The 26,098-nt window shown below is 37.9% G+C and overlaps 3 protein-coding genes across 5 annotated transcripts; 1 reads left to right on the top strand and 2 right to left on the bottom strand.

Moving 5' to 3' along the window:
* Nucleotides 1–7,594: 7,594 nt before the first annotated feature.
* LOC114819594 (uncharacterized) lies at nucleotides 7,595–8,473 on the bottom strand. The gene has a single exon (XM_029088804.1). It carries the CDS (start codon nucleotides 8,471–8,473, stop codon nucleotides 7,595–7,597), a length of 879 nt encoding a protein of 292 aa, XP_028944637.1.
* A 6,939-nt stretch (nucleotides 8,474–15,412) lies between these two features.
* On the top strand, nucleotides 15,413–17,801 carry LOC103447291 (laccase-3-like). The gene is made up of 5 exons (XM_008386485.4): nucleotides 15,413–15,527; nucleotides 15,643–15,794; nucleotides 15,931–16,304; nucleotides 16,385–17,332; nucleotides 17,420–17,801. The coding sequence occupies exons 1-5, from the start codon at nucleotides 15,429–15,431 to the stop codon at nucleotides 17,548–17,550; spliced, it is 1,704 nt and encodes a 567-aa protein (XP_008384707.2). The 5' UTR covers nucleotides 15,413–15,428; the 3' UTR covers nucleotides 17,551–17,801.
* Nucleotides 17,802–18,044: 243 nt separating this feature from the next.
* On the bottom strand, nucleotides 18,045–24,969 carry LOC103447292 (SWR1 complex subunit 6-like). Of its 3 annotated transcripts, XM_008386486.4 has the most exons (5): nucleotides 24,532–24,666; nucleotides 19,365–19,869; nucleotides 19,156–19,255; nucleotides 18,575–18,681; nucleotides 18,045–18,478 (listed from the first exon to the last, which is right to left on the bottom strand). In XM_008386486.4, the coding sequence occupies exons 2-5, from the start codon at nucleotides 19,467–19,469 to the stop codon at nucleotides 18,275–18,277; spliced, it is 516 nt and encodes a 171-aa protein (XP_008384708.2). In that variant the 5' UTR covers nucleotides 19,470–19,869; nucleotides 24,532–24,666; the 3' UTR covers nucleotides 18,045–18,274. The 3 variants fall into 3 exon arrangements, with proteins under 3 accessions (XP_008384708.2, XP_008384709.1, XP_070664295.1); XM_008386487.4 differs by lacking the exons at nucleotides 18,045–18,478; nucleotides 18,575–18,681; nucleotides 19,156–19,255; nucleotides 19,365–19,869 and adding exons at nucleotides 21,001–22,404; nucleotides 22,912–23,919 and having other exon boundaries at nucleotides 24,532–24,969; XM_070808194.1 differs by lacking the exons at nucleotides 18,045–18,478; nucleotides 18,575–18,681; nucleotides 19,156–19,255; nucleotides 19,365–19,869 and adding an exon at nucleotides 21,001–22,404 and having other exon boundaries at nucleotides 24,532–24,968.
* Nucleotides 24,970–26,098: the final 1,129 nt, after the last annotated feature.

Genomic DNA, 26,098 nt, shown 5'->3' with positions numbered 1-26,098 from the left:
TCTCAAGTCACACATGGCAATTAACGCCACAATCGCCAAGCTCAAAACCTACATTTATACCTTCACCAAATCCATACTGAACTATTGCTCAATCTTCAAGACCACTTGAAACTCTTCTTGGTAAGTCTGGTAAACTCGTGAGAAGATTATGCTCTAATTGTTCCTTCTAGCCTCGATATGAAACTGGGCGAACGCATCTGCCAAATCGATCTATCTCGAATTCCTCACTAAATTAGCGAGAAACCATGTCGAAAAGACTAAAATAACACTCAAGAATGAGGGTCAAAACAAGTTCATCAATCCAGAGTACAAGATATCTAGAGTGAATATACAACTCTGCTACTTGAATGCGTGTAACTTCTTAACTTGATTACATGATAGTAATTGAAATGGTCGAATAATAGCTCAACTTGAACGATGGTCAAATGAAGCTAATGGACGGAATGTTAGATTTTCCTTGAACCAAGATTTACTGAATTTCGTTACAATGGTAACTCCAGAAATGTCAAATTACCAATGGTGAAGATTCGCTCGATAGGATGTTGATTTGGTGATTCAAGGACTGATGATCTCACTAAAAGTTTCGATGTCTAAGTGGTCCTCCTGGACAGTCTGTGTATTTCAAAAATGATACGGAGAACAGAAAAGTAACCCAAGGTTAACTAAGATATCTTTAAGTGCTAGGGGGTGAAACTAAGGGTACGAACAAAGCCGACGCAACCAAGACGTCGGAGAGTCTGACAATTCCAAAAATGAAGAATTATATTAAAGGACTAAACAATTCCTTGGTCGACTCAGACCAATGTAGAAAAGTCGAACTTGAAACTTAACTAACAAAGTTTCTCAATGATCAAAAGTAACATCACCACAAGTACTCGGTATATATGTGTTTTTATACTGCGTTGTCAGTAACTACAATTGCATAATCAGGGTGGCACGCGATGGTACAATCGTAGACATCGGTAAATCCTAACCATCACTGCTCCCCGAGACTTAGCTATTTTCGAGTGAAGCTAACCGAGAAATGTGCAAGGTTAATAACGATCTGATCCATTCCTCCACGAAGATGTGTCATCAATTTTCCAAACCAAGATGATGGCAGATGACTCAAGGTCATAGATAGGACGGTTTACATCATGTGGTCTCAACCGTCAAAAGGTAAATGTGTCACCCGATATGCTGCATCAGTGCACAACTATACCTTCAGTAAAACACCACTGTCGAATTCAAAATTCATTGATGTCGCTGAAGAGTTTAAGAACAATGTAGGGTGAGGCAACATCTCAAACAAAACTAAATGGTTTCCTAGCCACAGAAAAATGGAAATACGGATATAGTCAAAGAATCGTTGACAACTGTCGATAGGAGTCAACAAGTCCGATGATAATTCATAATTCACGAAACTCGAGAGGGTTCTTGATTTCCACAATCACAATATTGAATTTGATAAAAACAATCTCTGTTATGCTCACATCTCTCAAGAAAGATTCGAGTCTAAACAGGGTCGACCTTTGAGGAATTTGTATAAAGCTGGTTGTAGATGTCTAATAACTAACCTCATAGTCGGAGTAGACAAGGATGTTATTACTAAGACAATTACTGAGAAGATTTTTCGAAGGGTCCACATAAATTCCCTTAGTGAAAATAACAAACCCCAGGAAAACTGATTCGGTCTATAATTGATGTTTTCTTAATTTTTCTCCAACACGAACTTCGGGTATTTTGAGTAATCTCCCAACAGGTATAACTTTGCTTGCCATTCTAAAGGACCACAGGTCGCAAAGTACCATCACAGGCTCCGATCTTCAAATGATCCCAACTCGACTTAATCCCACTAGTTTTCTCTATTTCACGTCACCTATATGAAAAACCGACTCTGCCTGCCATTCCTAAGGAAAGCATATTGCAGGGTATCAGTCTGATGTTGAAAGTCATCATTCAATCAATTACGTCTAAATTGAGGCACAATCCCGACACGAACTTCTAATGCTTCTAATAAGATGTAACTATTCATGCTGAATGAGGATTGTACAACCGTGCCGAATGACATCAGCAAACGGAAGCCATGACATCCAAATGATATCAAGATTGATACACTGCTAGAATATGAGAACATCCTAAGTATGCTCTGAATAAAACATGCTTTGATACCAAACTGACACACCCCAACCCCGATATCCCCATATACCAAGGTAGGCACATGCTGGCTGACACCCGATGGTGGCGAAGCTATTTAAAACACGCATATAACTAAAATATATGCAATTACAACGATTATACTAAAACATGAATGTGTTCAGAGTATACAACTAGCTAAGAATCATATGAATGAATTACTAGGAAAAGATGCGAATAAAGGGATGATACATACTGATGAGTAGATTTTATATTATATATTTTACCCTAATCTTAGTATATTTTGGTTAATATTTTGGAAGAATTTTGATACTTCGAATTGTATTTTCAATATAGGACTTTCAATTTCCTCTGGAGAAACACATGACCAAATGGACGAATTTTGGAGTAATTCTAGTTGGAGGATTGCTAAGGTTTTGGAGATTTTCTACTTGAAGGTGTTTTCAATCCTTTTCTTAATAACATTTTCTATGATTTCAATTATGAATATGCGTAACTAATTCCTTTTGCTAGGGCGAAGCCTTGAGCCTTAGTATGAATATGTGATTTTTATTTAATTGCTTATGATTGATTGCATGCATACTTTGAATTGTTAATCACCATGATAAAAACTATCTAATTGTCTTAATGCCTGATCACCATTAGGATCTTTAGAAAAGTAATTCGATGCAATTTTGGTCGGAAGGTTCCCTGAAATTGATGCTGGTTTCTTGTGATTAATAATTGTAATTTCACTTAGGATGAACATCACGTCTTAAGGGTTGCATGGTTTTTCAAAGGGTTTTCATAAAGCATAATGAGTCTTTCATGTTCAAATTTGATCCGAACATCCGGACGGGTTACATGTTAGATATATGTTCTATGTTGGAGGTTCCAAGTAGAATATGAATTAGGAAAATCTAACCTTCAAAGTGGCATGTGTAGATCATAAGTAATTGGTAAAAATTCATAGGATTGCTAGGTGATGGTGGAACCCTAGTGCTTTCTTAATTTGATTTCTCCCAAAACTGTTTTCTTTTCCCTCCAGTTCTAATACTGCAGATTGTTTATTTTAATTAAATAATTTAGTTTTTATTTTAAGTAGGTTATAAAATCAATCATCTCAATTTCTACTTTACAATAATTAATTGAAATTTGGTTTGTTTCGAATTATTTAATAATCCCTGTGGAAAATGACATTGCGAGATCCGTTTATACTACAACCACCTTGTGATTTTTGCAAGTATTATAGGAGTTTTTATCCCATTCACATGAATAGTAAAATCCCTATCACATACGTTGAGAAGACTCGAGGATATCTATGCCATAAAGCCCTGACGCCGGGCTTAAAAATAGAAAAGGTGAGTGGACCAAAGTTATAATAATAATACTAGTAATAGGAAAACCATTTTCTTTATGAACATACTAACCCCCTGTTTTGAAAACATGCATATGGTACTACATATAGTTTTATGAAAAACCCTAGCTTGCAATGTAAAACATTTATGAAACATCGTAAATCATATTCGTGTTGTACTCAACTATGGGTACCATAGTCACCCGAAGGCAGTACCTGTCCATCACCTGAAGGTGAAGCTGTATAACATGTCCATCACCCGAAGGTGAAGCTGAATAACCTGTCCATCACCCGCAGGTGAAGCTGAATCAAATAGCATAACATCCACATCGACACTAGCCGTAGCTAGTGAAGTTGTCCAATACCGCTTTCAACGATGAAGCTAGGGGTATATAATATATCATATCTCACTCCTTCATCATATGTGTCCTATGGCCATAGACATAATACCCGTGGTGTGCAGATGTGTTGTTTGATAACCCACTACGTAAGTACCAAAACATATCTCAAAATCTCCAGCCAAATCACCAAAACTCCAGGGTTCGAAATCTCAATTCATAAATCGTATATAAAACATATTTGTAAGTCCAAGGAGTTTCATATATAAAATTCCAATAATTCATAACCATTATTAAATGTGAATTCTATAAATTATAAATATTTCGTAAAGAAATTTAATTAAATCATGAATTCTATATAAACCATAATGATAGAAACCCGGAAAACATAATATAAAACATATTAAATGCATGAAATATGAAATGCATGCTAGGCTATATTTTGTAAAAATATATAAGTTATGAAGGGGTCCACTCACATATTTTATTGCTCGAGAATTGCTCGAACTAGTGAGGATGACGTCGCTTCCCCCTAACACGCCCCAAACTGAAACACCCCAACCCTGATATTTGGGATATCAAGATAGACACATGCTAGTCGACACCTGAGGGTGACGAAGCCATTTGAAACATGCATACGAATAGCATATATGTTCAGAGCATACAACTAAACCAGAATAATATGGAAGGATTACTAAGAAAAGATATGAACAAGGAAATGATACCTACGTAAAAATGCCCCCAACTTTAAACGTTAGTATCTCTTTCGTTATAACTCCAAATCACGTTCCGTTTGCGCCCACACGTTCATAGCGACGAGTACTATCCAAGTACATCAAGAAAATGATTCTTACGTGACACAATAAGGTGGTCAACAAAAGTCAACGTCTTTGCCTCGAAGGGCATTTTTTGTAATTTTACATTTTTAAAATTATAAAAGTCATAATTTTTGGAGACGGGTCGTTACAAAGAAAGTGAGAGATTTGGGCTTAGGACTTCAATCAAAAGTAGGGGTGGGCACGGTTTGGTTCAGTGCGGGTTTGAGTGAAACCAAAACTGAAATCGAAATTTTTTACAATTTGGTTCGGTGCGGTTTTGAAGTTAAAACCGAAATGAAACCAAACCGTTTGGATAGGTTTGGTGCGGTTTCAAACGGTTTCGGTTTGGTTTTTAAGAAAAAATGTACAATTTGCAATTTAACATATATATAAGCATTTCTTAGCAATAGGAAAAAGACATTTGTTATGTAAACAATTAGCATGTTGCATGCAGTTGTGATGTTAAAATATGTTTGTGCAACAAAAGGGTGTCCCATACAAGGTATAACATAAAGCAAGTTGAATAACTTTGAATTCAGTAAAGGTGAGCGAAACTTTCATACTAGAATATGTGATATCATGCTTCAAATGAGTGGACTTCATTAGATCATTGTTCGACTCTTGATAACAAGCTTAGTCCACCCTTGTACATATATGTGTGTGTGTGTGTGTGATGGTATAAAATAACAATGGTCCTTCGAGTTAATGAACGAAAGAAAGTGATGAATGATGATATTCTAGTGTGCTTGACTCCATACTAAATGTATGGATCCTAACAAACAACCAATTAAAACATGAAATCTAATATGGACATTTAATTAAATGTTTATTAATATTTGTGGTGTGGTTTGGTTTTGGTGCGGTTTTCAAAAGCCAAAACCGAAACCATTTCAAAACCACAAAACCAAACCGTTCAGTGTTGTTCGATTTGGTTCGTGTTTCGGTTTCGATTTCGATTTTCGGTTCTAAGTGCCCACCCCTAATCAAAAGCAGTTTCTTTGTTATGATTTGTAACTGTACCTTGGAATTGGTAAACATATGCCCAATATTAGCAAATCTAGACAATTTGTATAATTATTCACCCCAAGATTTGATCAGCACATTCAGAATCTAAATTTATTATTATTGTTATTTGTTTGTAAGAGGTGTGGTATTTGAGTATACTTCCTCCCAATATCGCTTAAAAAAATACGTGATGACTTCCATCATAATGTTCATGGTTTCATTTGGATGTCTTTTTAATTGCAGTAAAAATTAGTTATCGATTCAAAATAATGACTCATATTATTGGGATTCGACACGAAGCATAAAGGGTCGCCTGTTGACTACCTGACGCATTCTTTCTTTTCTTTATCGAACGTGTTGTGAGATTGTTGTGTGCCACTAAAGCTCAAGGAAAAGTTTTATAAGACGGCAATGCTTTATGACATGGAATGTTAGGTGGTCAAAAAGCAACATGTGCAGAAAATTAGTGTAGCATAAAAATTAGTGGCTACAATTGAAGATAAGATGAGAGAAAATCGGTTAAGGTGGTTTGGACATGTGAACCAAAGACTTACAGATGATTCAGTTATACGATACGACAACGAGATAGAGCCTCAGAGGGGAAAATAGGTAAAGAAAGACCTATGAAAACTTGGAAAGAAACTATAAGAAAGATATGAAGTACTGGAGCTAAAAGAAGACTTGACGCAAAACCAAGAGTAATGGACATTCTAGAATTTATACAATCGACCCCACTTAATGAAATAAAACTTGATTGTTGTTGTTGTTTACTCTAATAAACTAATGATACGATCATTAAAGTGTAGTTCTTCCATTATGTTTTCATAGGAAATGAGTGTCAGATATGACTTATCGAGTGCTAACAAGAGTTTTTGTTTGTAGGGAAGAGGATTAACTTTGTAGGAGAGTTGCAATGAGTACATGATATGAAGTATCTGTACATGTAATTAACATATGATACATCACAAAGTATGCATTCAAATGAGTACTAGTTTTATTCACCTACCTAAACTCAATTCTACCTCAGCTGGTCCCTATTTCTCTTTCAAATGCCATTTTTCAAAGCATGAACCTAGCTAATAATAAATACACATCTAGTTTCTGAAATATCAAACCCTAGTTATCAACACCATGAAATTAACAAATCCTTCACCTTCTAAGTAGGGCTAGGGTTACATGCAAACCTTCCACTTGTATTATCTGACCCTTGCCCTCTCAAAGTCTGCTATTGTACCACTAACACAGAAGCAGTACAACAAAAATCAAGAGAGGAAATATAGTCCCCAATTATTCTCAACTCACCATTCTCACTCCAACATGATAGCCCAGATAAAAGCACAGGATTAATCCCTTGTTTCCTCCCCACAATCCAAAGGTTATAATTATTTTTGTTATCATTTCTGAGACATTTAACCTTATATCCACATTGTAACTCAGTCATGGCCTTGAACTTTTTGAAACATTCAAATGCATCAGACTTGTTTCTCAGAAAGTACACCCATGACATCCTTGTGCAGTCATCTGTAAACAACAAGAAGTACTTGTTTCCAGAATGAGACTCTACTTGCATTGGACCACAAATATATGTATGAATCAACTCTAGTGGATCTTTAGCTCTCCAAGTTGATTGAGAAGAGAATGAGTCCCTATGTTGTTTGCCCAATATGCAACCTTCACACACACTTGATGACATTTCTAATTTAGGCAATCCATGCACCAGATCATGTTCTTCAAGTACCTTGAGACTTCTTTCATTCAAATGACCCAATCTTATGCCATATCTGAGAGCAATGTGTGACACATGCTCTTAGTGCATACTGTGTTGCAGGCAACATTGTCAAAGGAAAACATCTATTGTTGGTCATATGCACCCTCACTACTAAATTATCCAATGACCAACCATCAAAAATATTAACTACATCTCCTCCAAACAACAAATAATAACCGTTTTCCATCATTTGTCATACACTGAGAAGGCTTTCCTCAAGTCCAGGAACAAGCATTACTTCTTGTATATGTTTTCTTCCCAATTTAGTCTCAATCACCAAGGTTCCCTTTCCTGCAACTTGACAAATTTCTCCAGTTACCATCTTTACTTTGGAAGTCAAATTTCTCTGAACATTGAACATCAATCTTTCATCTCCTGTCATGTGGTTACTACAACCATTATCAATGTACCATGAGTTATTGACTTTCACATCCGTCACTGCATTACAGGCATAAAACAATGATCCTGTATCTCCCATCTGCTTTACATAATTAACTTTCTGCACTCCTTTATTCTCATGACAATCTTTCACAGAATGACCTGGCTTACCATAGCCTGTGCATTCTGGTTTACCTTCATACCAACATTTCCCATAGTGAAACCTGTCACACCATTTACAATCACTCTGAAAGTTGTTTTGCTTCTTAACATAATTAGGCCTATGATCCCAATTCCTTTTAGTATTATTTTGTCTCTGAGAATAATTGGGTTTGTGATCCCAGCTTCTTTGAGTGTTATTCTGCTTCTGAACAAAGTTTGGTTTATGATCCCAACCTTTTCCCCTTGACTTCCAATTCTCTTGAGACCTCTGATTCCCAGAAAATCCACCACTTTTGGCACCCTTAGATGCTGCATTTAAACTTGCAAATGCTCTCTCAGTCGAAGACTCAGTATGTAAATCAAGCCTCTGCTCGAATCCTTTTAAAGAAGCCACAACTTCTTGAACCTCAATAATTTCAAGATCTCTAGAATGCTCAATCACAGAACAGATTGCATCATATGTTTTTGGAAGACTAATCAGTAATTTCTGCACAATTCTCTCCCTAGATAATTCTTCTCCATAACTTTTCATTTGATTAATGATATCAAACAATCGAGAGAGATATACAGATAATGATTCACTATCCTTCATACGAGTATATTCAAAATCTTTACTTAACCCTTGCAATTTAACATTTCTTACTTGTTTATCACCTCGTAATTCACCCTTTAGAACATCTCAAGCTCATTTGGATGTCTCTTCATTCGCGATTCTGGGAAAGATTTGGTCCGAGACTGCGCCTTGAATCATCCCAAGCGCACGAGCATCCTTCATCAGAATTTCACTGAATGACACTTCACTTGACGTATCCTTCTTCGTCTCGTCGACCGTAGCTTCCTTAGACTTCAGATATGGAGGTTCAAACCCATTTTCAACCAACTCCCACAAACCATGAGATTTCAGAATGATTTTCATTCGAATAATCCATAACTCGTAATTTTCTCCATTGAACATTGGAACTCTAAGCTCGACATTACCAGATCCAGCCATATTAGACTTGGATACAAGAAATCACAATTTCCAGATTCGATTGAAGCTCAAAGATGTAGCTCAATCGCACTCACAGATTTCACGCCCAGTTTAGACAGTGAAACCAGGCTCTTAGGCCATGTTAGTGTTTGTGTGTTTTGATATGTATTTCAATGGAGATTCTCTTCAATGGTGGAGAGAGTTTTAGAGAGAAGATGATGCAAAACAATGACTCTTCCAATTTCATACTCTGCACACAAAATACATTTTTAACCATTATATGAGGAAAGGAAGGGAGATCCTTCACTCACCAACATGCAATACAATCTTAATCATTCATTGTTATCATCCTATGAGATTATGCCACTTGTCTTATTCTATTACTTAGACTAGATACATGATTAATCTACCATGTGGATTATGATCCAATAGCTCACATTCAAACTGAAACAAAACATGAAACATGATCCTTGCCGCCAACTTTCAGCTGAAGGGTTACACACCAACATGGAGACATTACTCTCCTCTTTGCAGAATAAAGGACAGAACGAAGGCCCTGGGCAAGTTTTCCATATTTTAGAAGCTTATATCTCATCCGTAAATGACACAGCGGTCGGTGATAGAATCTCCCGAGCATTGAAGTCTTGGAGTCCAACTGATGTCGCACGAAGGCTGATAACTGGGAAATGTACGGTGCTGTCTGAGTTTCTACGGATCTGTGAATCCAAACTAAAGTTGTTGCAGACATTGAAACAGCAGATAGCTCAAGTCTGAAGAATGATTGTCAAAGTTAATGTGATGTTTCATGCGCTGTTCAATTTTTCGTTATCCAGCGAGGGAAGAGATCGAAGGAGATGGACGTTTCTCTTGTCAGTAAAACTTTCATACTGTTTTTTTTTTTTCTTTTCGCGGTTTTGTGCCGGCGGTGGTTCTGTTAGTAGTTGTGCTGTAATTTTCTTGTTGGGCAGTGTACACAGGCTTGTATCTTTAGTAATTTTTTTTAGGCACAATATTTTGGACAATGTATCCTCCAATTTTTGTTTTCTGGTATTTCATCTCATAATTTGTCAAGCATTTTGTGAAATGTAGTTGTTCAAAGTATTGGTTCTTTGGTTCATGTCGCTTCATGTTATTCAGATTTTTTTTTTCTGCGAGTTAGATTAATGAAGCGTATTGATAAAAGTGACAAAATGTATTGCCGATGATAATTTAAGGCTCGAGTTGTTTTTTCTTAAAACACTTATGCTCAGAAGTAGTTCATGTAAAAACGCTTCTATTAGGAATAAATGGAAAGTTTTAATAAAAAAAAAAAGTGCTTTCTAGAAAAAAAATTGTCTAAATATATATATATATATATATATATATTTTTAATTCAAAAGAACTTTTAACTTTTTTTGGTCAAACATGGTACCTAGTTATATCTCATAAGAACATTTTTAATTGGCTGGGAGCCTCCAAGACATAGATCTTCTTGGTACATTGAATATCTGGACAGTGCCTGCTTCATCTCAAATCAATAAGAATTAATTAACACATGATTAACTACTCTTCATGCGAATTAGTGCCTTGATTGAAGTTTTAAACAAATACTAAACACTTTGAAAAAAACAATCAAAGAAATATTCAAAACACTTTTGAAAAATAAATACCATCAAAGAAATGCTGGTACGCATTGACAAAAAACCATCATAAAAATGGAAAAAAACGATCCTCGCCGGATAATGAAGCGTATTGATGATAAAAGTGATACAATGTATTGCCGATGATAAATTAGGGCTCATATGGAGTTGGTTTTTTTTTTTTTTTAAAAAAGACACTTAGGGTGCGTTTGGTACGTGGGATGGGACGGAACAGAGTGGGACGGAACCGTTCAGTCCCACGTTTGGTGCCTTAAAATTGTGTGGAACGCGCGTCCCACGGAACGAAAAAGGGTCAGATTTTGGTTCCCCCTCCCCCCCTGGAACAGGTTTTTCCATCCCGTGGGACACAAATTTTTTTTTTTTTGGACAACAATACCCCTTTTATTTTTCATTAATTACATTGTCTACCTCCCTTCTCTCCCGTAACCTTCCTCTGTTCTACCACAAACCCAGTAACCCAATCCCTTCTTTCCCGTAACCTCCCTCTTCATCCACCACAAACCCAGTAACCCAATCCCAGCAAACCCATCTGACGACGACGACGTCACCACCGTCACCAGCAAACCCCTCTTCTTCTCCGGCGTCGTCACCACCGTCACCAGCAAACCCTCTTCTTCTCCGGCGCCGTCACCATGGAGCCGTCACCAGCAACCCCTCTTCTTCTCCGGCGCCGTCACCATAGCCAGGCCGACGACGACGACGACGCTGCACGGAGGATGATGACGACGCTGCAGGGAAGACGATGACGACGCTGCAGGCCGACGACGACGACGACGCTGCACGGAGGATGATGACGACGCTGTAGGGAAGACGATGACGACGCTGCAGGGAAGACGATGACGACGCTGCAGGGAGGACGATGACGAAGCTGCAGAAATTGATTGAAATGAATTTTGGGATTTTTCTGTGTTTGATTTTGGGATTTTTCTGTGTTTGATTTTGGGATTTTTCTGTTTTTTTTCTTCTTGTAATTGTTTGCTGGTGAGGAGATCTGAAATTGATTGGAGGGTTTGCTGGTGACGAGATCTGAAACTGGATTGGTTGCCGAGAAAACGAAGGAAAACGAAAACTGGGGTCTGATTGTTTGAGTTCATACTCGCACTCAGCAATTGTACAAACAAGGCTAAGTTAGTCATTTAACACGAAATCCAAACCGTTCCGTCCTACGCGTACCAAACATAACACGAACCTCCGTTTCGTTCCGTTCCGTCCCGTCCCGTCCCGTCCCGTCCCGTCCCGTTCCGTTCCGTCTGCGTACCAAACGCACCCTTATGCTTAGAAGTAGTTCTAGTAAAAATGCTTCTATTAGGAATAAATGGAAAGTTTTAATAAAAAAACAAGTGCTTTTTAGAAAAGCACTTAGACTAAGTTTTTTTTTTTTATTTAATAGCACTTTTAACTTTTTTTGTCAAACATAGTTCTAAGCGTTTTTGGTGATATTAAAATAGTTGAAAACGTTTTTTGTAAAATGTGTTTTAAACCAATATTTAAGCACTTGACCTGCTCATACAAGAAGCACATAACTAGTGCTTCTTGTAAGAAGCACTTTAAGTGGTTTTGGAATCCAGAAATATTTTTTCTAAAAGAGTTTTCAGTCATTTTAAACACTTCCAAACGATTCCATAAAAGTGTGTTGGTGATTTGAAAACGCTTTTACTTATTTTGAATGTTGTTTGTACCATACTTGACCAATCTCAAAACTACCGAGCACCGGTCAACGTTATACCGTCAAGGACCCAGAAGAGTTTCCCTCTAACCAAGAGGCCAATCACAGCGCGGCACATGTCGACATTAGAAACCAATTATAGCGCGACACGTGAAAACATCAGAAGCCAATCACAACACGACGCGTGTCAATGTCAGAACAAAGTTAGAAACTCGCTTCTATAAAAGGAGATCATTATTCCACAATATTTCCTAATGTCATTTGTACTAAATCATTCACTAGTACTCACTAAAGGAGAGCTTGAACCACGTACATCTTGTGTTTGCTTCCCTGTCTCTATCCAGTTACATACTTATCCACACTAGTGACTGGAGTAATCTAACGAAGGTCACAAACTTAACACTTTCTGTTGTACCAAAGTCCTCACTGATTTCGTGCATCAACAAATATACTTCCATACATGCGCTTAATTTAGTGGACTCAGTCTAAACTTTTGTATAGACCGTGAGTTCAAATCTCATGAACAACAGTCAAATAGCAATATGAGTAGCTCATGCGAAATGGTGAGGATGCATGTTTGATTGTTTTGTCATGTTCCGGTCTAAGTTTCTAAGATTAGGAACCAAAAAATTCTGAAACATGATATGATTTCTCCAAAGTTGGTTGGCAGACTACCTAAATTCCTAATTACATCTCATAAGAACATTTCTAATTGGCTGGGAGACTCCAAGACAGATCTTCTTTATACATTGAAAATCTGGACAGTACCTGCTTCATCTCAAATCAATAAGAATTAACTAACACAAGAGTAACCACTCTTCATGCCAATTAGTGCCTTGATTGATGTTTTAAACAAATACTACACTTTGAAAAAAACCATCAAAGAAATATTCGAACACTTTTGAAAAATAATTACCATCACAGAAATACTCGTACACTTTGACAAAAAACCATCATAGAAATATTCATACACTTTGAAACTGTCATCTGACTTCGCTTTCGAACATATTATTTTTAATCCTTTTGGTTTGCTAACAAGTCTTACTCTTCAATCGTTTGTTTTGTAGACTAATCACTCGTAGAAGAGTAATTCTATACTTGCTATATTTTTTATACCACATTTGTACTACATCTCTAATATAAGTAGGACCCACCAACACGTGGAATTTTATGATGATTGACAATTTATTGCATGACACGTTAACCTAACACGAAAAGACACAAAAGTAATAGGTTTCGGGTCAACCTGTTAACGATTCAGGTCGTTATCGGGTTATTAGTTAAGAACCCGATATCGTTTGTCAGATCAAATATTTGACATGACAATTTCTTGCACGACCCATTGATAAATCGGGTCACCTGTTTAGAACTCGTTACAATAACGGATTTGACAGGACACAATCCGTTAAGATAACAAGTTTGACACGAAAACGACAAACGCTAGCCGTTTGCCAGGTCTAGTCCAATCTCTATTAGAAAAGTGTCACAAATTTTGTATGAAAGATACAGTAAAAATAACATTTTTGCCCATAATTACATATCTTAGTAAGTTTGCCCGTTAGAGTGTGTATATTTCGTTAAGTACTCGATCCTAGATTATACGTAAATGAGTTAATTGGTTTTCAATATGACCAAGTCGTTAGAAACCCTAATTATTCAGTGAAGATGGTGGAGGTGATGATACGGCAAGAAACTTGTTACTTCCATAGATGGACCCTCCTCCTCTTCCTAAGGTGGAAGTTTGTTGCATCAAATTCATAACGGAAAAACTAAACTAATGCAACAAAAATTATTCTTTTCTTCTTCTTCCTCCCTACCAAATCAAACCAAAATTCAACCCCCCATTTAACTGTCCCTATATAATTTATAGGTTTTGAAAAGCAAAAGTGAAATAGCAAAAAAAATTGGGTGAATGAGTCAATTTAGAATGCTTCAAAATGTCTTGGCTCACAAGCCATGATAGATGATGGACAAGTTGTAACATTCCACATCGATCAACGGAGAGGGGGTGATGTGCCTTATATGTACATACCCACTTCCATTTAGCACAAGGTTTTTTGGGAACTCATTGGCTTCAGATTCCATCAGAACTCCGAAGTTAAGCGAGTTTGAGCGAAAGCAATCCTAGGATGGGTGACACACTTGGAAGTTGCTCGTGAGTTCCCAAAAACAAAACCGTGAGGTCGTGGCCGTGGCCCAAAACGGACAATATCATGACTACAGTGGAGTCGAGACTGGGATGTGATACAAGTGGTGGTGTGATTCACTAGCCAAGGAGGAATATGATGAAGTATGAAATAGGAACGACAATAAAAATTTCTTATATTGCTGGACCGTCTAACATGTTACGTTGTTTGCACCAGTCTAAATTGAGAATATAACAAAGGGGGCAAATTTGTGGCAGCATTTTTTTTACACAACTTGACACGTTTTTGTAAAGCTCGCTCCGTACTGTATTTTGACGATTTGAACCGTCTATCTTTTAGGTCTTCCCTCAAATATCGCGTCTACTAAAAATCACCCACATCTGAAACCATATAACTGTTGGATTAAATGTTTAGTGGCTTTTTGTAGAACAATATTCGGTTGTTTCCTTCACTACAAATGAATGTTTTAATGGTTTTGGACTTGCCTAATTTTTTACAAGCATAACTTATGAATGATGCTTTAAATGATAGACGATTCAAATCGTTAAAATATATTACGAAATAGACCCCACAAAAACACGTCAAAAATTGTGTAAAAAAATAATGTCGCAAATCCGCCCCCAATAACAAGATAGTACACTCCACCGTCAGTAGTTTACATCTTCCGACCACGGAGCTTTTCGATTGCTCGCATCAAGGCATAACTCTCAATCCCCTTATAGATTTGGTCGAGGCTTATGACCTTAAGCTCAATCCCTAATAAATTAAGGCACTAATAAGAATCACCACACCTTTGAGATGCTAAACATTGGTTTAACACTTGACTGAGGAGGGCCTAGTGGGTGAACCAAATCCCCTTTTTGGGTGGACTAATCTAATCTGTCCTAGAAGATCTTCAGTGTCCAATGTTGACCTAGAAACCTAATTTACATGGGTAATTTCTCAAAATATTAAATTAAATTAAATTAAAATTAATATTTGTTCTTCCCTTTCCCGCTTAATCCAGAAATAGATAAATAGGTCCTCCCTCACAAGTCTAAGCTCACACTACCACCAGCAAAGCAATGGAGGCCTCCAAACTTACCCTTCTGCTTGGCCTTCTTGCCTTGCTCACTTTCTTAGCTTCCTTCTCAGCTGCAGAAGTTCACTTCTATGAATTCATCGTACGTATTCATTCATTTCGTATGCATATAGTAGTCTTTGTATTCGCGTTCGTGTTCATATTTGTGTATTCGTATTCATAACACCTTTGTTTTGTGAGTGGAAATTTGGAAATAGGTTGAAGCGAGGCCGGTCATGAGGCTGTGCAGAACCCTCAGTACAATCACAGTCAATGGCCAGTTCCCAGGTCCAACTTTGGAAGTCAGAAATGGAGATTCCGTTGCCGTCAAAGTTACCAACAGAGCAAGATACAACATCACCATCCACTGGTATTCATTCATCATAATTTACAACGCTTCTGAATATTCTGCTGCTAATAAACTAAATCATGGTTTATATACGGCTTAATGTTTGTCTAGTGTCCCTGCCAAGTTTATGTAAGGCTTATTATTCTGTATCTTTCAGGCATGGACTGAAGCAGCAGAACAATCCATGGGCAGATGGTCCGGAATACGTCACACAGTGCCCTATCCAACCAGGAGCTACCTACACATACAGGTTCACAATCAAAGACCAAGAGGGCACTTTGTGGTGGCATGCTCACAGCAGATGGCTCAGAGCCACTGTCTATGGAGCCCTCATAATCTACCCTAGATTGGGTTCTCCCTACCCCTTCCCGATGCCAAAACGAGAAGTTCCCATTCTTCTTGGGGAATGGTTTGATCGAGACCCCCAAGATGTCATGAGGCTGGCGGCTTTCACAGGAGGAGCACCAAATGTCTCTGATGCATACACCATTAATGGCCAGCCTGGTGATCTTTACAGATGTTCCAGACAAGGTTTGCTAAATTCCACTTGCTTAAATATGCAAAAATAAAACGATGTATAATGTGTTGAAATAAAAAAAATGGCGATGCAGAAACCATTCGAATTCCAGTCGTATCTGGCGAGTCACTTCTCCTGAGAGTCATCAACTCTGCACTCAATCAAGAACTCTTCTTTACCGTTGCCAACCACCAACTGACTGTTGTGGGCGCTGACGCATCTTACACAAGACCTTTCACAACCAGAGTTATCATGATAGGCCCTGGCCAAACAACCGATGTTCTGCTTACTGCTGATCAGCGCCCTGCTCGGTACTACATGGCTGCTCGTGCCTATGCGACTGCCCAGAATGCGCCCTTCGACAATACCACCACCACTGCTATCCTTGAGTACAAGAATGCTGCTTCTTCAAATCAAGGTTTAGCACCAGTATTTCCTACATTGCCAGCTTACAACGATACAGCAACTGCTACTGCATACACTGCTCAGATAAAGAGCCCATCCCAGGTCAGAGTCCCCACGCAGATTGACGAGTACCTGTTTTTCACTGTGGGTTTAGGACTTTATAACTGCACAGTTCCCAACAGCCCTCGGTGTCAAGGACCAAACAACACCCGCTTTGCAGCCAGCATGAACAATGTTTCCTTTGTATTACCAAGAACCAACTCCTTAATGCAAGCTGCCTACTATGGTGTACCCGGTGTCTTCACCACAGACTTTCCACCTATTCCTCCTGTGCAATTCAATTATACCGGAAATGTGCCCCGGGGGCTATGGTCACCTCGTCGTGGAACTAAGCTTTACAGGTTGAAGTATTGTGCTAATGTACAAATAGTGCTTCAGGACACAAGTATAGTGACTACTGAGGACCATCCTATGCATCTTCATGGGTACCATTTCTATGTGATTGGATCAGGATTTGGAAACTACAACCCCAGCACAGATCCAGCGAGATTCAACCTCATCGACCCGCCACAGAGAAATACCATCGGAACACCTCCAGGGGGATGGGTAGCTATACGATTTAAGGCTGATAATCCAGGTAACATGCTAATCTTGTATCCTAAACTTTCATCTAACCTATATATGTTCACTATTTTGATATCTTTCTACTTCTTGACCCAATTAGGTGTCTGGCTGATGCACTGTCACTTAGATTCACATCTCTTCCTGGGTTTGGCTATGGCTTTTCTAGTCGAGAACGGAATTGGACCATTACAGTCTGTAATTCCCCCTCCACCAGATCTACCCCGATGCTAAATTACCAGCAGAAGATCGCACTAGTAGTTGGGTTTCACTATTGAAATTGCAAGATTTGCTGTTATCTTGCATTCTTAGATTTATTATGTATTGGTTAGGTTGAATTTGTCAGTGAGTTCCCATTGTGATTTGTTTTCCCGTATGGAGTCATGAGTTGGACAATGCTCCAACAAAGCAGTTAAGTTGTCATGTTATGATTTGTTTCCGAATTCAAGGAAAGGAATATATGATTCGAAACACTTCAGATTGCATATCTTATTCATTCCGGCTTTCAGATGATGAGTTGATAGCTCAAAATATGAAGGAAACACAACATGAGATAAACCTAGCTTCTATGTGGTGAGACGGTGCTAACTTCCCCAGAAGGTGCACCGTGCAGTCTGCATAAAACCGTTCTAGAAATAAACTACGGCAACTCTTATGGTGAACAAGCTCCAGGAATGACGAGATGCAATTTCTCGGATTGCAGGAGAAAAAAAATCAATTACCACAAATGGATAAAATATGGTTTTTTCATTCTTTCTTTTCAGAACCGTTTGCCTTAGAACAAGATATTAGTGTAAATGATGGTACACCTACCTCTCAGGGAGACTAAAACCAAAACAACAATATAAACAGAGTATTGTAACTGCTAACAACACAGTAAATGATAGTTATGGATTATCAACATGTTTCAGCATCAAGTTCACTAAAGTTACGTATGTTGGTTCAAACCACTCACCAATCAGGCAACAAACTTCAGACATCGAGTATCATTGTGTATATTCTGGCAACGACCTGAGCAGAAGCGCACCCCACACCTCACACATGTGTAGGTGGCAGCAGAACCACAAACACTGCAGAAATGGCGGCAGGAGGTAGAGCTTGGTGGTCCCACTGCTGCCTTCAAATAGGAAGGAACATAGGGAGGCAAGGAGTCGAGATTTGCCTGTTTCCATGAGAAAAATTATGTAAGGAAACTTAGGAAAGGCGCATCAAGGCAATTCAAATCCTACAAGAATACATGCAGCAAAAACCCTGTTACCTCATGTACAAGCTCCAGGAATGTTCTTGGGGCCTTCCTGGCCTCGAGAGCTTTTGCCTGCCGGGTTTTACGCTTGGTGCCCTTAGACTGCTTCTTTGTTATAAACACTGGAGCAGCAGTTCAAATTGTTATTTCTTTTCCTTCATTCCATCAATAATTGCAGAAGGAATTTCCCAAACGTTTAGTTATTACTTTAACCAAATTCGACTGGAACGGAACAACAATATCTCTCTAAGACTACCTAAGCTACAATTGCCTTCGATAGACAACTTACTGAAATAACTTCCAAGTCATGAGATAGAGGGAAAGAGAGGTTGATCAGAATCTCTTCCGTTCTTACATACCGTTTGATGGCCATACTTATACACCATAGCTAATAACTTAACGAGCATTTCCCAACCAGAAAGGCTTAAAATGCATATATTGACATCACAATGCACTTCGGTTTCGGATGCAAAATCATTCAACAGAATCTAAATTCCCTGTCTAATACAAGGTAATAACTTCTTTACGAAAACAAATACGAAAATAAAAAACCAACAAGAACAGAGTGGTTAAAGAGAAGTTCCATGAAAAATTACCATCATCATCGTCAAGATAAGCTTCAGCATCGTCGTTAACTTCTACCGTCTCCAAACCAGCATTATCATTTTCCAAAGCTTCAAGCCGAGCAAAGGCAGCCTAAAACACCAACCAGCATAACCCATCAACTCTAATAAACTTATACAAATTCACAGAAAAAAAAAAAAAAAACACCGAAACATATAAATACATGTGTGTTTGTATATACCTGCGTGCGGTTGTCACTGCTCTGCAGGGCAGCAGTCATTTTCGAAGCAACCTTTCGAGTTCGACTCGACATTCGGCGCAATGGGTTGGACCCATCGTCGTCCATTGCTGCAGGAAGAAGTTGAAAGGAGCCTCCTTTTCGAAAATTCGAGTGATGGAAAATCGATAGCAATGGCTTTCGATCAAGAAAGCATGATTGGAATGAGTAAAACCTTTCTGGGTAGGATTAATCCGGAGCTCACTGTGAGTGGTTCAGCTAAAGTCGTCGACTTTTATGACAATAAGATTTGGGTAGTCGCTGATTTCGCAAAACATATCGAATATACAGAAAGAAAATTGTATCACCGAAGCTGTATCGGGAGAGAGAGAGAGAGGCGTTACCGCACAACAATGGATGACATTGCAGAGAGTGGAGGTCCTGGAGGACTGGGGCTGGAAGAAAGTGAGAGATTTGGGCTTAGGACTCCAATCGAAAGTAGTTTCTTTGTTATGATTTGTAACTGGACCTTGGAATTGGTAAACATATGCCCAATATTAGCAAATCCAGACAATTTGTATAATTATTCACCCAAACATTTGAACAGAACATTCAGAATCTAAATTTATTATTATTGTTATTTGTTTGACAAGTACAAGGTTCTAGCTTAAGAGGTGCGGTATTTGAGTATACTTTCTCCCCTTATAGCTTGAAAAAACACATGATGACTTCCATCATATAATGTTCATGGTTTCATTTGGATGTCTCTTTAATTGCAGTAAGAATTAGTTATCGATACTCTTAAAAAACTAATGATTCATATTATTGGGATCTGGCACGAAGAATAAAATGTTGGTTGTCGATTACCTGATACACTCTCCCTTTTCTTTATTGGGCGTGTCATGAGATTGTTGTATGTCACTAAAGTTCAAGAAAAATTTTTACAAGACGACAATAAGTCCAACAATGTTTTATGACATGGAATGTTAGGTGGTCAAAAAGCAACATATGCAGAAAATTAGTATAGCGAAGATGAGAATGCTTTGTTGAATGTGTGCGCACATGAGAAATGATAGGATTAAGGACGAGGATATCTGAGGTAAATTTGGAGTGACCGCAATTGAAGATAAGATGAGAAAAAAATCGGTTAAGGTGGTTTGGACATGTGAACCAAAGACCTACAGATGATTCAGTTATAAGATACGACTACGAGATAGAGCCTCAAATGGCAAAAAGGGTAAAGAAAGACCTATGAAAACTTGGTAAGAGACTAAAAGAAAGATATGGAGTACTGGAGCTAAAAGAAGACTTGATGCAAAACCAAGAGTAGTGGCATTCTAGAATTTAAAAGAAGACTTGATGCAAAACCGAGAGTAGATGATTCAGTTATAAGAAAGATATGGGTAAATAAAACTTGGTTGTTGTTGTTGTTGTTTACTCTAATAAACTAATGATACAATCATTAAAGTGTAGTTCTTCCCTTATGTTTTCATAAGAAATGAGTGTCAGATATGACTTATCGAGTGCTAAGAAGAGTTTCTTTGTAGGGAAGAGGATTAACTTTGTGGGAGAGTTGCAAATAAGCGCGTATGTTTTGAGTGGAAGTAGGATTACCGTCTGTATGAAATGAGTACATGATATGAAGTATCTCTGTATGAAATGAGTACATGATATGAAGTATCTATACATGTAATTAACATATGATACATCACAAAGTATACATTCAAATGAGTACTAATTTTATTCACTCGCCTAAACTCAATTCTACCTCAGCTGGTCCCTATCTCTCTTTCGCCTGAGCCTAGCTAATAATAAATACACATCTGGTTTGTGAATTATCAAACCCTAGTTACCAACACCATGAAATTAACAAATCCTTCACCTTCTGAGTAGGGCTAGGGTTACATGCAAACCTTCCACTTGTACTATCTGACCCTTGCCCTCTCAAAGTCTGCTGTTGCACCACTAACACAGAAGCAGTACAACAAAAATCAAGAGAGGAAATATAGTCCCCAATTATTCCCAACTCACCATTCTCACTCCAACATGATAGCCCAGATAAAAGCACAGGATTGATCCCTTGTTTCCTCCCCACAATCCAAAGGTCATAATTATTTTCATTATCATCATTCATTGATTGAATGGCTGAGATTGTCTCTTCCCCATTCCTCACCACCACCTCTTTATAATTCACCCTCTCATTCCTCTCATTCTTCATCCAAAACCATGTCACAACCCCATCATCCAACTTCTTCTCCATCTCATCATCACCTTCAGAATTGTGTGAAAGAAACCGAATCACAGTCAGTGACACATTGAATTTTCCAGCCATCCTATCTGCATAACACAATGCCTCCCTAGAATCTGCTCCGCCCAAATATAGCACGGCAAAGTGTAGCTCGGTGTTCCTTAATGCCAGTTGGTTAACATGACCCTTGTCAACCAAAACTCCAACTGAGCAAGGTGCATGGGCTAACACATTTGAATTGACAGATCTAACCCCATGCCTCACAGTTTCTGTTAATTGTCCTCCAAGAGTATCCAAACATTCTTTGTGAAAAGGCAAAATTAAAAGTGTGGCCTTTTTCACAAGAGCTAGGTCACAAATGTCTTGGTACATTGTTTTGTTTGGCACTATAGCTGTGAAGGGATGGAGCCTAACACACTCACCTTTGGTTTCTTGGTATTGCTTTATGACATTGTGGATTGTGTGACAAACTGCATATTTTGAATCTTGCTCTTCCTGCTTTTCATGGTCTATAAGCACAGGACAAGCCCGGCCAACAAGGTCGACAAGATGGAGAGAAAAGATTACGAACGGGGTGCTTAGAGTTGGATTGGAGATTTCAAGAAGGTTTATGAGGCCAGCTATGCTATCTTCATCATATATACATAGGACTATGCGAAGTTCTGCTTCCTCCAGAGGAGTGTGCTGGATGGTTCTCCTTTTATGGACCATGTATGGCCTTGTTGGGTCATAGAGGATGCTGATCAAGGGCGTGGCTATTGCAGTCATTGTAGTGATGGATATCACCATCATTGTAAACCCTGGAATCGCCATTATCTGTGCATGTATACACACAGAACAGCGAGCAAGTGAGTTCGGATGAGTAGGATTACGTTTCATTTATGAATTTCTACGAAAAGTAAAAATGCTAAACCCTAAGTTCAAAAGTAATGTAGTTTGGATATAAGCTCAATTCGGTGTAGATAAATAGTTAAGGCTCTTCATATATAAGCTCATCAAAACTCGATCATAGTTGAAAAACACCAAACTGATATGTAAGATGTTGCTTTCTCTAGTTTGATTCTTTTGTGCTCCTCACTAACATTATAGTACTATTTAGGTGTAAAATGTCTTGGCAACAAATATAATTAAGAACCATTTTTATGCAAGTAGTGGAAGATTTCAGTCATACTTTTTTATCATCTAATCTAGCAGTTAATTTGTTGATTAACAATGTCATGTAATCCAAGAAGTATAAATTAACTGCCAATTTACACGATCTTTATGCTTTCTGTAAGTCCATTTAACATTTCTTTCATGTGTAGGCCAAAAACGTACGTTTACCTTTTTGTCCATCCAATGGAGTAAAACCACTATCTCCACTTGACCTTTTAGGATCATCATGAAGCTGAGCGTAACACCATCTCTGAGTGGCAACTCAAAGAAGGCAGAAGTGATTAGGGTTCCAAGCAACTTAGCCACATAGGCAGTCGCAGTGATGGCAAACAAGGGACTCAAGCTTGACCAACCAACAGAGCTCATGGCATTCACATCCACAGAAAGCCCAACCATTGCAAAAGAAAATGGCATCAAAACATCCACTATAACCATCTCACTCCTCTCTACAATTGTTGATCCAAGCGGAGGGCCATCCGGGATCGCGAAACCCAACCAGAACGCACCGTTTACGATCGTGATCCCAGAGATGTCACCCAAACATCCCATCACTAAAACCCCCAACAAAATCGACACCACGTATGCTTGGTCCACTGGTTGCCCTTCTGGGGTGGTCTCAGCAACTCTCAACAAACTCCTTCTAATCACAAACACAATGAAGGCCACAAAAACAACCACAGAAATCAAGTACCATAACACAGCCAGGTGGTTGCCCTCACCTTGCTTAGCTGCCTCAAATAAAACCATTATACAGCCTCCAATCGCATCGCTGATCACCGATATCGACAATGCCAGACGTCCGATCTCAGAGCTCAGAAGGTTGAGCTCTTTGAGGATGGCGTGGATGACCGGAAACAACGGTAGGGCCAAGCCGGAGGAAATGAATCCAAGTGAAGAAATTCTAGCTAGTTCTTTGTCCATGGACTTGCGCAAACTGAATGCAACAATTGATATAACTATGAAGGGGAGGAGCACTCCAGCAAATGCCATGTACAATTGTTTCTTATTTGTCTTTTTCACCAGCGAAAGGTCCATTTTCACTCCGGACAAGAAAAAATAATAAGTGAATCCAATTAATCCAATATTTCTCACTATGAATTTTGAATTTTTCGGAAACATAACTGAAGTAAATTTCTCGCTGCGGCCTAAAATTGACGGTCCAATGAATATACCACCCTAAACAAAGTAATCAAGTCAATTGTAATACCAAAATGATGAATTTCATACAACCTAGTAAAGAATATATGAACTTTATAATGATGTAAATATATATAGGGTAATACTAGGATGACTAAATTGTTAAACTAAATTTTATAACTTAAGTGTTGATAAGCGTGCTCATTTTCTATTAGTGACACATCATTTAGTTTGGAAATTTTGTTTACAAATTTTAATCTCCCTAGCATTACTCGTAAAATATATATACTTAGGGAGACCAAATTTTTAAACCAAAATTTGTAAATGAAATGATGTGAATGTTAATGATTGGATTATTACTTAAGTGTTGATTAACGTGTTTATTTTCTATTGGTGACATATCATTTGGTTTGCGAATTTGGTTTAAAATTTTAGTGTCCCTAGCATTATCCATATATTATACATATATATATATATATACACACACACATATGCATAAAGGTTAAATGACTCTCTTGGCATTGGAACCAACCAAAGCTCGAATTCTCAGAGAGTGCGTGCATGAACATTTTTTTAAATGCATATATAATATATATATATATATATTAACAAATTAATATGTAAGATCTCTTAGGGAGAAGAGGAACGTACAATGACTTCTGAGACCATTCTGGGTTGTTTGAGAGGCTTGAGAAGAACACGGAGGATACGTGTGAGGACGATGATCAAAGCGAACTCTAACAACAAAAGAGTGAATGAACTTTTCAATGGATTTTCACCGTAAAGTAAGCTGTAGAAGCCTGTCTGTCGAGTCTTTCCACATGAAATTATGATTGAAGGATAAACATTGTTGAAATCTATGGACACATTGCTGGCCTGAGCTTTCACGGACGCCTGAAATCTGTTTGAACCTCCATCCCAAGGAGTTGGGGGAAGGTAAAGTGGGAATTTCCTAACCATGCAAAGAAGTAACTGGAAACCCTAACCATGCAAATGTTGAGAGAGAGAGAGAGAGAGAGAGAGAGAGAGAGAGAGAGAGAGAAGGCTAAGATGGGCGAGGACATGCGTTAATAAGGGATAAGAAGTTTTGACCATTTTTCAGATTTTCTTAGTTTGTGAGGTTGCCAACAAAAACAAATAGTTTGTGAGGATGTTGTTGATATTTCTTACCCATCACCCAAATATTTTGTATCGCCCCTATATGTCTCTTTTTCTTTTTCCCTTTTTTTTGTCGAAATCACCCCTATATTTCTTTACTTGTTCCAATGTTACCTGTACTATTTTCTTTAAAAATTGATGTAAAAATGTTTCAATGACAAAATCATTTTTATGATTTTTCGAGCATTAAAAAAATCGTGAGAGCCAATTAAGTTAATTTAAAAAGAATCCTTTTTTTTTAAATATTGAAGAAAAAACTAACATTAAATCATGAGAGTAGGATCTTGATCAATGACAAAATTATAAGCTTAGCTAACATTAGCTAGGAGAGAAGCCAATCCCAATATTATAATCTATGACAAAAAAAATTACAGGACGTGTGAAAATAAAATTCATTTGGATTTCAATTATTTATTTATTTACTTCAAACGTAAAATTTGAGTGGACAGAGAGGGTTCAAGCCCGAATGCAGTAAAATTAACATGAATGAAGGGTTCAAACTCAAGAAGTATTTCTTCACTCGTCCATTCAAGAAGCTAATGTTGCTGTTGATCATGGACTTGTTGATCTGCAAGGAGATATATACTTTAATTTTTTTAACGGCGACTTATTTTTTATTATTATCGTTTTTTCAATAGGGGTGTGTTATCCACACACCATTTTTTACTTCTCACACACCCTTTGTTAATTTTTGTCCGTTGATCTTTTTCAATTCATCCAATCCGACGGTCGAAAATCCAAAAGGTGTGGGAGAAGTAAAAAATGGTGTGTGGATATCACACCCCTTTTCAATAAAATGAGTACATGATATAAAGCATCTATACATGTAACAACATATGATACATCACTAAGTATATATTCAAATGAGTACTCATTTTATTCACTCCCCTAAACTCTATTAATTCTACCTCAGCTGGTTTCAATTCCTTAATTCTCTTTCAAAGGCCATTTTGCGAAGCCTTAACCTAGCTAGCAATACATACTCATCTTGTTTATGAAATATCAAACCCTAGTTAGCAACACCACGAAATTAACAAATTCTTCATCTTCTGAGTAGGGC

The sequence above is a fragment of the Malus domestica genome, chromosome 11 (assembly GCF_042453785.1).
Source record: "Malus domestica chromosome 11, GDT2T_hap1".
Taxonomy (NCBI): Eukaryota; Viridiplantae; Streptophyta; class Magnoliopsida; order Rosales; family Rosaceae; genus Malus; species Malus domestica.
This window is presented reverse-complemented; position numbering and strand designations above follow the sequence as displayed.

Excerpts from the sequence above, each read along its gene's own strand:
- LOC103447292 (XM_008386487.4), bottom strand. The coding sequence starts at position 24,840 with ATGGTTAGGAAATTCCCACTTTACCTTCCCCCAACTCCTTGGGATGGA. Across the intron at positions 23,920-24,531 it reads GAATGGTCTCAGAAGTCATT|GGTGGTATATTCATTGGACC; the intron begins GTACGTTCCTCT and ends TACTTTGTTTAG. Across the intron at positions 22,405-22,911 it reads TCCATTGGATGGACAAAAAG|ATAATGGCGATTCCAGGGTT; the intron begins GTAAACGTACGT and ends ATACATGCACAG.
- LOC103447291 (XM_008386485.4), top strand. The coding sequence starts at position 15,429 with ATGGAGGCCTCCAAACTTACCCTTCTGCTTGGCCTTCTTGCCTTGCTC. Across the intron at positions 15,795-15,930 it reads TACAACATCACCATCCACTG|GCATGGACTGAAGCAGCAGA; the intron begins GTATTCATTCAT and ends TGTATCTTTCAG. Across the intron at positions 17,333-17,419 it reads ATTTAAGGCTGATAATCCAG|GTGTCTGGCTGATGCACTGT; the intron begins GTAACATGCTAA and ends TGACCCAATTAG.
- LOC114819594 (XM_029088804.1), bottom strand. The coding sequence starts at position 8,473 with ATGAAAAGTTATGGAGAAGAATTATCTAGGGAGAGAATTGTGCAGAAA.